The 12,438-nt window shown below is 32.0% G+C and overlaps 1 protein-coding gene across 1 annotated transcript in view; it reads left to right on the forward strand.

The window, feature by feature from the left end:
• Positions 1 to 10,052, forward strand: part of LOC109063582 (neuropeptide FF receptor 1-like) — a 13,858-nt gene extending 3,806 nt beyond the window's left edge. Inside the window, exons 2-4 of the mRNA XM_042768190.1 lie at positions 2,250 to 2,582; positions 5,363 to 5,462; positions 9,195 to 10,052. Of these exons, the coding sequence (XP_042624124.1) occupies positions 2,250 to 2,582; positions 5,363 to 5,462; positions 9,195 to 9,978 (1,217 nt within the window). The 3' untranslated portion in view covers positions 9,979 to 10,052. The remainder of the gene's footprint in view (positions 1 to 2,249; positions 2,583 to 5,362; positions 5,463 to 9,194) is intronic.
• The last annotated feature ends 2,386 nt before the right edge of the window (positions 10,053 to 12,438 follow it).

Raw genomic sequence — 12,438 nt, forward strand, 5'->3', positions numbered from 1 at the left:
CTCATGACACTTATCTAATACTTCCAAACCCTCAACTGTCTCTGGCATCAGTTCCATGTCAAAACACAACATCATGCACAACATCAAGTCAACAGCATCCAGAGCTGCAGATGTTTTAGTGCATGTGATGAATCTCTGCAGTCTCCTGCGCAGGTGAGGCTGAAATAACCCACAGTGCCGAGACGGATCGCTCGCAGATAAACACTAAACAGACAGCACACTGTCACTTAATTCCTGCTATTAAACTCAGTTAGGGCGCATCTACGGCCGTGTGCTCGCTGTGGGAAGTAGATTTCATTCACACTGCAACTCTGAGTCTTAAAGAACTCGAAAGGAAGCCCAGGAGACGCTGACATGCGGCAGGTTAAAGTGCAGAGCTGTTTATCTGAGCTCCAGCTACAGACCCTGTGAGAAAACGCTGAGGCTAAGCTCATCTCAAACACTATTACACGCCAAAATAGGTTTAGCACACAGTATCTGAGCACATATATTTATATTACGTTAGGCAGAGGCTTTTATCTAACATTGCACTGAAGCTACACTTTTATTTCAGTTCATGCATTTCCTGGAAATCAAAACTATGATCTTGATGGCACTCGTATGATGCTCTACTTTTTGAAGACTACAACTAGATATACATTGTTTTGAGTTTTCAAAACTAAAAAATATAGTCTAAATCTATTTTTTTTTTCATACTTGACCCATATAATATTTAAAGTATATTTATTTATTTGTTTTGTATTTATATATTTATTATATTTTAAGTATTATATTAAATTTATTTAGTTATTACACATGCATCATTATACAGTATTTGATGATTAAATAAATTTATAAAATCTAATAAATAAATAAATAATAATACATTTTAAATAATAAATTAACTAGAATAATTTGTATTATATATACTGTATATTAAATGTATATGTATTTATATATGTATTAAATAATACATATATCAAATTTAATAAAAAAATTACATAATGTAATATAGATTTTTTTTTTTTACTTACCTTTTTTTATAATTTGCACAAATGCTATGAGTGTCTTTAGAGTCATTAGTGTTTTGATCTTTTGTTTCAAATGCAGTTTTAATTGTAAATACTTATCTGAAGCATAAAGATTAAGGTGTATCTTGAACTTTAAATTTTATTTCTAAATACTTGAAGAAATGGTGTATTGTTAATACCTGGGTTTTGTAGCCGTGTCGTGATGTCGTGATATTAAATTGTTTGTTTATGATGTTGATGCTGCATAAATTGCCCTGTGAAGAAACAATTAAAGATATTATTACTACTACTTATGATACTTGTTTCAATTAATAAAAAATACAACTTAAGTGTAACCTTAATAGTTTCAGAACATCGCCACCTAGTGTTTGGAAAAGCATGCAAATTTGTTTATAACTAGAAATCCTTTGCCTACAGCCTTGGCTGTGTTTCCTTCGATTTCTAGCGTAATTAGGAATCAAATACAATCCATCTTTCCGAGGTTGTCCATGTTGCTTGTCCATTATGTTGATGTAAAGTTAATCTTCACAGAGGCTGGACGATGCTTATGCATCAGAATATCAAAATGAAATGTAATATATGACACTGGGATGATGGCCTTGAGGCACTTCAGAGTTTGATAAGTGTTCGGTGACAGCAGCCAAAGTTAGAAATTAATGTCACATCTGCTCATAACCCTGGAATCCATTGGCATAACTTAAATGTTTTGCCTTCAGCTTCTGGTCACATAATTGCGGCCTGCAGCTACATTTAGATCATGATAAAAATAAAGGACCTTCACATCTTAATTTAATGCATTTCACCATCTTTAAACTCAGCAGTGTTATGTTGGTATTGCAAATTAGCAAATTATAAAAAAAAAATATTGTGTGCTTCAGTATTTTTGTCTTGTTTTCCAGCACAAGTCAATCAAGATACATTTACTTGAGATTCAAGAAGTCTCGCTTTCTGAAAAATGTATAAAGAGTTTATGCTTAAAACAAGAACAAACATCTAGCAATAGAGTCAACATGCAAAAAAAAAAAAAATTAAAGGGAAAACAAATTATTTTTCTGACCCAAATGGCAGACATTTTTTTTTTGTTTTTAGCCTAAAAACAATTCACTTTTATGCATTTTCTTATCTCTCCAATAACAGTATTTGTACTAAAAAAAAACAAGGCAAAAACGCTGTAAAAGAAACTTTTTTTTTTCGCAATGAATCATCCATTTCTGAGCTAAGATCTCTGTCTGTTCTCAGTCTCAGATTTGGAAGCTCTCTCAGCAATGGATCTGAACTTCTTCTACAGCGAGAACATCAGTATTAACCACAGCACGCTCTTCAGCGACAGCAGAAACCTCACGTTATTACCGTTCTACCAGCATTCCCTCGCCGTGGCCTCCGTCATTATCCTGGCCTACGTGCTCATCTTCTCGCTGTGCATGCTGGGAAACATCCTGGTGTGCTTCATCGTGCTGAAAAACAGGCAGATGCGAACCGTCACCAACATCTTCATACTCAACCTGGCCATCAGCGACCTGCTGGTGGGCATCTTGTGTCTTCCCATCACGCTGGTGGACAATCTGATCACAGGTAATGCGTTAATGTTCACTGGAGGAGCTCTGATTTACCTGGAGAGAGTTTATCTGTTAGTATGTGCATGCATCTCCATGAGGACTCACACAGCCAATCAGCAGAGCCGTAAATGTCATGTGACTCATCACTCTATTACAAAAACATAAGTCTGTCTCATGAGTCTTTAAAAGCTTGCTGGATTACATTTGACATGCACATTTCTCTAAAATGATTAAAACATTGCTCTTGATTAAACACAATCTCCTCCACGCCTTCTGTCTCTGACTGATAGTTTAGAGTTTAAAGCTCTTTTAGTCTAATTGTAGAAACGTCCAGCTTCAGCTCGAGCTTCACGTGTCAAATCTTGACTGGTTTTGATCAAGTAAAGGTCAGAATAACTGCAGTAATATCTCCAGATGAACACTTACTGGACTGAAGCAGCTCAGCTTTACTTGATTCTCCATCAATCATGTTTTAGAGTCTCAAATCTGATCTTTTAGGATCTTTTTAGGAGCATTTGTTTCTTCATTTCTCAATCGGCATTGCATTATATGTATGCATTATATCTTACTGAGACAGATTATTGGAGATATAGAGCAACGACTGATATTTACATCATTTTATGTCAGTTTTTCAGCTCTACTGTTATAAAGATCTCATTTATTTACATCACAAGCAGCAGAATTTCATCATAGAAATATTAGCATCTGCACCAAATTGGCTATTCTAGCCCATGTATCCTAACCCTAACCCTAAATTTTAAACTAACAATACAACATAGACTATAATCATCAATACATTCAATCACAAAACTAAATGTTCAATGAACTAGACTACATAGACTATTATTATTATTTCATGTCAGGCCAAAATGATAAACTATTTTTATATTGGGTCTTAGTTGTGGTTCTCAGTACATTTCAGTCATTTTTGGAAAAGCTGTAACATTAGAGGCAACAGCACTTCTGCAGAACACACTGCCTTTGTGTTTCCATGCATTCATTACTGTCAAAGTCAAGTAAAACAGAAGGAAAACACCAGAAGAAACATGATGTAGGGCTTTTAAAACGGTTCAGACAGAGTCAACAGCAGCAAACGAGTCTCTGCAGCCGTTCAGCAAACATAAACATGATTTACATCGTCAAGTGTTGGTTTGCATGTTGTCAGCATCACACACTGTTGACTCAGATTTATTAAAGCCCTTGCTGTTCATCGTCTGCATGTGTAAAGCAACCCTGTGCCAGCTGATCCTGATGATTTGTTGGATGTTAAATACAGCTGTAGCTACTAATGAGCCATAGATCATTATAATCTAAATAATTTATATTAATCTGTTGAACATGTAATGACATTCAACGCCATTGTTTCTGCTGTCAGACACACACAAAGACATGCACAGTCATGACAGATATTTCATATAAATGTTCACTAATTTTGCATTAAAAAATTTAATTACGAGTGTAATCTGAATAGAGGATGGTTTCATATTAAATGCAGTGACTATTTTGTTTTTTTGGTGCTGCAGGATCAGTGCAAATGTTACATTTAAAAACATTATTAAACCAGTTTTCATATTATTATTTAACAGCAACATATAAAGCATCAAATATGTAAAACCTTAGGTATTCATTTTTACAGAAACATAAATTCAAGACTTATTCATTATATTTCAGTAATTATATTTGTTTAGAGACAAATCAATAATCATGACTTAGTATATCATAATTTTGAGTATATCTTGTTTTCTACTTTTTATGTCATAAATCTTATAATTATGACTTAGTATGTCATAGTGTCCTCGTTTTTTTTTTTTTTTTTTTTTTTTTTTTTGACTTTTCAATCTCGTAATTTTGATATAATTTATCATTTTTATTTAATAATTGTGGTATTTATGTAAATTTGGAAAATTTTGATGTCTTAGTTTCTACTTTTTATCTTATACTTGTGACTTAGTATATCCTAATTTCAAGGTTTTTCTAATCAGAATTATTACTTTTTGTCATAATTTTGACTTTTTAATCTAACAATTTTAATTATTTGCCATAATTTTGATTTTCCAACATTTTTTACTTTTGTTTAATAATTGTGGTATTCCATGTAGATTTTTTGGGGGGAATAAATTTGACATATGTCTTAATTTAGTATGTCATAATTTTAAGGTTTTTTTTATCATAATTATTACATTTTGGCATACTTTGACTATTTAATCTCATATTTTGGACATTTAAAAAAATAACTTAATAATTGTGGTAGTTTATGTAATTTTATGTGTTCTTCTAAGAATTTTAACATAATTTTGAATTAGTATGTCATAATTCTGACATTTTTCAGAATTTGGATTTTTCAAATATTATTTAGACTTTTTATTTAATAAATGTTTTATATTGATTCTGTTGATGATTTAGACTTTTTGTGTCATTTTTTTAAATCCTATAATTCTGAATGTTTATGTATAATTGTGTCCTAGTATGTCATAATTCAGAGTTAGGGAAGTTACTGTTACCATGGAAACAAATAAATCACAAATAAAGTGAATCTCCAGCCACTTTCAAACCACTTCTATTTTTATGTTATCACTCATTTTATACGGTAGCATGTTTTTATTTGATCACACCGCTCGCATTAGTATCATGGGAAGAGAGGTTTAGTCACTATAGAAATAAATATGTACAGCGCATTTGTCTTTCTTCCCCTGGTTTTGAAGAACTTTGTTACTGTGAATCAGATGTTATGAATTCATCTCACAGCAGGTCACTGGAGAACTGTGTTTTTGTTTTTCCTCATTGTGTCCGGCGCAGGCTGGCCGTTTGATGTGGTGATCTGTAAGATGAGTGGACTCGTCCAGGGAGCTTCAGTCTCGGCGTCGGTCTTCACGCTGGTGGCCATCGCAGTGGAAAGGTTAATAACTCTCACCCTCCTGCACTTCACATGGATACAAACAAGCACATCACATCCCCGAGCTTATCTGCACTTCTACTGTACATGCAAACCCAGCTCAATCATTCTGGCTCTTTGGCTCTTTCTGTGTGACCTCAGCTAATAATCCAGCCGTTCTGTCATCATTTACTCAAGAGTGCACCCACAGGCGGAGGGTGAACCAGCTCCAGGGTAAGGCCAAAAGCAGCCAAATGTATTAAACATCATAAACCCGTCTTTTTAGGCAAGGACCAGACATGGGTGTCATGTAGGCTAAAATTTTTTTTTATTTAACGTGATTACAATTTAATAAAAACGTCAGAAATTTATAATTATATAACGTTTCCTTTCCACGGTTATTCAAACAGCCAATAAATTATATATTGAAAGTGACATTATCACTAACATTGATCTAACGCGAATTAAGCATTCACAAAAAAACAAAACTATCGTTGTAATCACTGAAGCTGTATACACTGTGAAAGGATTGTGGATTGTGTGTGATTGGTTAAAATAAAACAAACTGTCATCACTTTGATGTCATAATTTCTAATTTAGATCTTATGACTTTTTATGTCATAATTAGGACTTACGTCATAATTTCAAACTTTTTTCTAATTTCTCAATTATGACTTTTTGCTTTTAAAATTTTTTTTTTTTTTTTTTTTTTGGCATAATTTTGATTTTATCATCCCACAATTTAGACTTTTCAAACTTATCATTTTGTCTTTTTATTAATAATCTTGATATTTTATGTCGATTTTTCGATAATTTCTAGCCTTTTATCTTACAATTATGACCTTTTATGCCATAATCATGGCTTTTGGTCATAATTTTGACTTTTTAATCTCTTATTTTCATTTTTTTCAGTCCCATAATTCAATTCAGTTCAAGGTTTTTTTACTGTTCTATCCCATAATGGCTTCTTAAATTTAGAATTTTTACTTTTTATTTAATAATTGTGATATTTAGTTGATTTTTTAAAAATGTTTTTATTTTAATGCCATAATTTCTATATATTCTATATATTTTCTTTTTATCTTTAAAAAATATAAAAATATCTTTTTTTATCTGACATATGTCATAATTTTCAATTTCATAATTTTGACTTTTTAAACCATTTTTTATCATTTAATATTTTGTTATAATTTTGATTATTTTAATCTCATAATTATTAATTTTTAATCTCGTAAATACGATTTACCAAACCATGATTTTTTTTTTTTTTTTTAATCCAGCCAAAACATTGAGCTCTCATTGACTTCAGAAGAATATGACAGATGTGGTTACAATGTGCTTGTATTGTTTGAAAAAGAACAACAGATGAACTTGAAACATCCCTTTGTGTTCCTCAAAAGAAAGTAAGTCAAAACAGATCTTTAAAGCGTCGTTAAGCAGAAGATGACAGCTGGTGTCAAAGAGAGCGCCGTTCTTCTGTGAAACTGGCCCGATCTCACACAGAAAGCATTTGACAGATACTTTGCATGTTATGTCACATTCTTTTGTTTTGAACAAAGCAGTCATTTGAAGACTGGAGCGGCGTCTCGTCCGTGAGTCGCCCACAGTCTGCATTCAATCCACCAGTCCGGCATTCAATCCGACCGCTGGCTCTCCTCGACCTGCACGAGTCTGTGTGCATGCAGCTTTTATAATCAATATTTCAGCTTGATTCTTGGGCCGGTATCATGCAGTAGGTTGCAATAATAAATAACGATTTTAAGAGGAGAGAAGTCAAATCTCTGAGGTGCTCTGTTTTTCAGCCTCTAATGGCACACATAAAGCAAACTGTGATTGTATATATTCAGTATATGTCAACAGTCTCTTTCTCTCTGAGCAGGCAGCTGTTGTCCGGAATAAGATGAAATGTTATGGAAGCCCATTTCTAACATTTGAGAAAAGACATTTCATAATTTGACAAAAAAATATCAAGATTTATGAATACTAACTCATAATTACTGACTGGAGATTTTTGACTTTTTATGTCATAAAGACTTTGTCATAATTATAACTCAGTATCTGTATATCTCAGAATTGTGACTCATTAAATATTACCACAAATATTAAAGTCATAATTTTTGACTGTATATCTCAGAATTGTGACTCAGTTAAGATTATTATATAAAAAAAACTTATAATTATCTTAAAACTCAGTCTAAATTTTATTCCTAATATACATTTGTTTGTTTAATAATTATGACAATTGTTAATTTTTATCTCATAATTTTAATTACTTTTTATTTGATGTTAATTTTTACTTTTTATTTGATAATTCTGATTAATCATGTCATAATTTTAAAAAAGTTGTCAATTTATAGTTTTTATCTTCATAGCTATTTCATAGCTAATTTTAATCTCATAAATTTGACTTTTTATTTTATAACCAAAACATTTTATGTCATAATTTCAGTTTATGTCATAATTTTAACTTAATTTCGACATATATCATAATTTCAATTAATTAATCTCAGGTTTTCTATCCATAATGTTTATCTTTTTAAATCTCATAATTTTGACTTTATATTTAATAATTGTGACATAAATTTTTATATTTTTATTTCATAATTTAAACGTTTTATCTCATAATTATGATTCGATTTTGTGGTTATAATTTTGATTTTTTAATCTCATAATTTAGTTTTATTTATTTCAGGATTTTAATTTGTTATCTCATAATTTGTTTTTCATAATTACGTCATAATTGTCTTATTATCTTATAACTTGACTTTTTAATCTCAAACACATTTTTCACAAAAATCATATTTTAAAAATCACAAAATAAAAATTTTTTAATAATAATTACTACAATAACATAATATTATTATTACAACAAATAAAATTAATTGTGATTTGTTAATCCCAAAATTTTGCTTTTTTTCTGAATTGTGATATTTTGTCTTCATTTCGACTTTTTATCTCATAATTTTGACTTTGTATCTCATAATTATGAGTATGTAATCATTTTGGCTTTTCTCCTTGTGATTATGACTTTTATGGCATATTTTTTTTTTAAATCTCATAATTTTTTTTAAATGTCATAAATTTCACTTTTTATTTTATAACTATGGTATTTTGTTACAATTTGAACATTTTATGTCATCATTTAAATTTTGTGGTTATAATTTGATTTTTTTAATCTCATAATTTAGTTTTATTTATTCCATATTTCATTTTTATCTCATAATTTAATTTTTTTTCATAATTACGTCATAACTGACTTTTTATCTTATAATTTTGACTTTTTAACCTCAATTTAATTTTGTCATAAATTTGACATTTTACCTCTCATAATTTACCATTTTTGTTATAATTTTGATTTTAATCTCATAATATTAATATTCTGACATTTAATCAAATATCTTTGATTTGTTAATCTCAGAATTTTCACTAATTGTGATATTTTGTCATCATTTCATCTTTTTATCTCATAATTTTGACTTTATATCTCATAATCATGAGTATGTAATCATTTTGGTGATTATGACTTTTATGCCATAATTTAGTTTTTAATCTCATCATTTTTACTTTTTAAATGTCTTAAATTTCACTTTTTATTTTATAACTATGGTATTTTGTAATAATTTGAACATTTCATGTCATCATTTCAATTTAGTGGTCATAATTTAGATTTTTTAATCTCATAATTTATGGTTTACAAAAAACATGATTTTTTCCCCCATACAGACTGCTCAGATAATCCGGTTTCCTGCGTTCCAGGTTTCGTTGCATTGTCTATCCGTTCCAGCAGAAGCTGACGCAGCGTCAGGCCATCATCACCATCACCTTCATCTGGGTGCTGGCTGTGGGCATCATGTGTCCGTCTGCTGTCACGCTGACCGTCTCGCAGGACGTCCTGCACTTCATGGTGGACCGGGACAACGTCACGTACCCGCTGTACACCTGCTGGGAGGCCTGGCCCGACCAGAGCATGAGGAAGATCTACACCACCGTCCTCTTCTCGCACATCTACCTGGCTCCGGTCACGCTCATCGTCATCATGTACACGCGCATCGCCGTCAAGCTGGTCAAATCACCGGCGTCCATCCGGGACGCACACGCGGAGGACGAGAGCCGCCGGGTTTTCCGCAGGAAGCTGCACGTGGTGAACATGCTGCTGATGGTGGCGCTGCTCTTCACCGTCTCCTGGCTGCCGCTCTGGATCCTCATGATGCTGACGGACTACGGCACTCTGTCGGCCGCTCAGCTGGACCTGGTGGCCGTCTACGTCTTCCCGTTCGCCCACTGGCTGGCCTTCTTCAACAGCAGCGTCAACCCCATCGTGTACGGCTACTTCAACGAGAACTTCCGCCGCGGCTTTCAGGCAGCGTTTAAGATGGGCCTGTGTCTGGTGGACGAGCCGCCGCAGCCCAGACGCAATGACACGTGGAAACACAACCGTGTGTTTGCGGACAGAGACAGACTGAACGCTCAGAGCAACGGCGGGAGAGAGTTCTGCAGCGGAGAGCAGAGAGACGAGCTGGTGCTGGAGGATCTGGACTGAAGGAGTGTCCTGCATTCATGTGCTGAGACACTTACAAACCCTCACGCAGACTCCTGTGAAACCATACACACACACACACACACACACACACACACATGTTTGTTTTTGTGAAAAGTGGGGACATCCCATAGGCGTAATGGTTTTTATACTGTACAAACTGTATGTGCTATTGCCCTACACCAACCCTACACCTAACCCTACCCCTTACAGGAAACTTTGTGCATTTTTACTTTCTCAAAAAAACTAATACTGTATGGGTTATAAGCGTTTTGAAAAATGGGGACATGGGTTATGTCCTCATAAGTCACCCTCTCCTTGTAATACCTGTGACATACCCATGTCATTATACAAAGTTGTGTCCTGATATGTCACAAAAACACACACACATACACACACACACACTCTCGCTCTCTCTCACACACACACACACACAAATACACACACACACACTCACTCACTCACTCACTCTCTCTCACACACACACAAACACACTCTCTCACACACACACACACACACACACACACACACACACACACACTGACAGCAGGGTTACACGGTTTGGGGGAGAAAACAAATGGCAAAGTTTCTGATAAAAATTAGGATTCAAATAAAATGTTTATTTTATTTTATTATTTTTTTTAAAAAAGCTACAGGTTTGTTGTGATTGGATGCACGATTTGACCCAACTGTTAATATAATAATGCTAATATAATATTATTATCATCATTTTTTTTTACTTAATAAAAGCTTAAAATAACAATTAATATTATTGTAATATTTAACTGAAAAATAAAAAGTACTAGTATTTAAGAAAATTTTTATAATAATAATAATTTTAATTATTATAGAATTATTATTATTATTATTAATATTATTAAGACAAAAAATATTATTAAATATTAATTATTTAATATTACAATTATTAAGTCAAATTATTTTCAATAAAAATTATTTATGAAAATAATAATATAATAATAATAAATATAATTATTGCTGTTAATAACAAGTTTTATAATAATAATAATAATTATTGTGTTAAAAAGTTAAAATTATTATTATTATTAACAAGATAAGAAATATGACTATTATAATATTTCACTAATAATGTAATATTTTACTATAGTGGAATATTACTATATTGTATTTTTATACTATATTAAATTTTTCACTGTAAAATAAAGAGATAGTATTTAAGAAATATATAATAATAACATCAATCAAAATTGATATATTACTACTGAGATAAGAAATATTAATATTTTCCTTCAATACTAGACCTTTTTATTTTACAGTGAAATATTACAATGGTAATATTGTAATATTTTACTATAGAGAAATATTACAATATTACTATTTCGCTTAAGACAAAAATAATAATGTAGTAAAATTAAATAATTTTATTATTATCGACTGTCTTAAGCTCTTCATTTTCAAAAGTTAAAAATGAAATTACAGCCTTGATAATTGCACTAAGCCATATGATGATTTCTTTTTAATTAATCACACAGCATTTAACTGAGAATCAACTCATATTAAAGGAATAGCTCGACCCAAAATTCATATTCACCCTTTTCATGAATCGTGCATGAATCATATGAGCTACTGTCATGATACTTTTATTTATTGCACTGAAAACAGACGCTCTCTTCTGCTCATAATCTCCTTTTGGGTTTGTAATGAGATAAGGGTGAATAAACGTGAATGATTTTTCATTTTTGAGGGAACTGTTCCTTTAATAGAGCGGTGCATGCCAGCATGCTGCAGAAATATAAAGCACATGCACACTAAACACGTTCATTAAGTCACTGTATTAAATGGTTCATGGACTGATATGTGTGTGTATTTGGAGGTTGTTGTTTGCGGTGTTATTCTGTTTGATATGCAGATGCATGTAAAAATATTTGCTCTGTAAAACAAACAGCAGTTTCCATTCATGCTGTGAAGTGTCTGTTTGCTCCTTCAGAAAACACTGACAGCTAATTAGAAAAATTAAGATGTAACAATTCAAATGCCTGTGAAAATGCCTTTTTATAAGTAAAGTTTCTTGAAGAAGCTGACAAAACAATAAATAAATAAAAAAAAAAAAAAAAAAAATAAAAACTCTAAAACACTGACGTAATCAACAATAAACAATAATTAACTCAAAGTTCAAAATAATATCTATATGGGAGGACGGGGTTGTCACACCATTTGCTTGAATGAAGGCAACTAAAAAATATATACACCCTATCGTGGGGCATGTTGTCACACTATATGGGGTAAGCTGTCACAACACAAACCCGCCATTAAACAGGTTTTGTAGTATAATTTAGACGGTGAAACAATAAATCAATTCATGACACAGTATAAATGGAAAAGAGATAAATACAAAGAGATCAAACCATTCATTTTGGCTTAAAGAAATTACAGAAGACAAGCCAGTTACTAAAATGACAACAGTTCAACGCATGTGCCAACTTA

Source organism: Cyprinus carpio, chromosome A12 (genome assembly GCF_018340385.1).
Source record: "Cyprinus carpio isolate SPL01 chromosome A12, ASM1834038v1, whole genome shotgun sequence".
Lineage (NCBI taxonomy): Eukaryota > Metazoa > Chordata > Actinopteri > Cypriniformes > Cyprinidae > Cyprinus > Cyprinus carpio.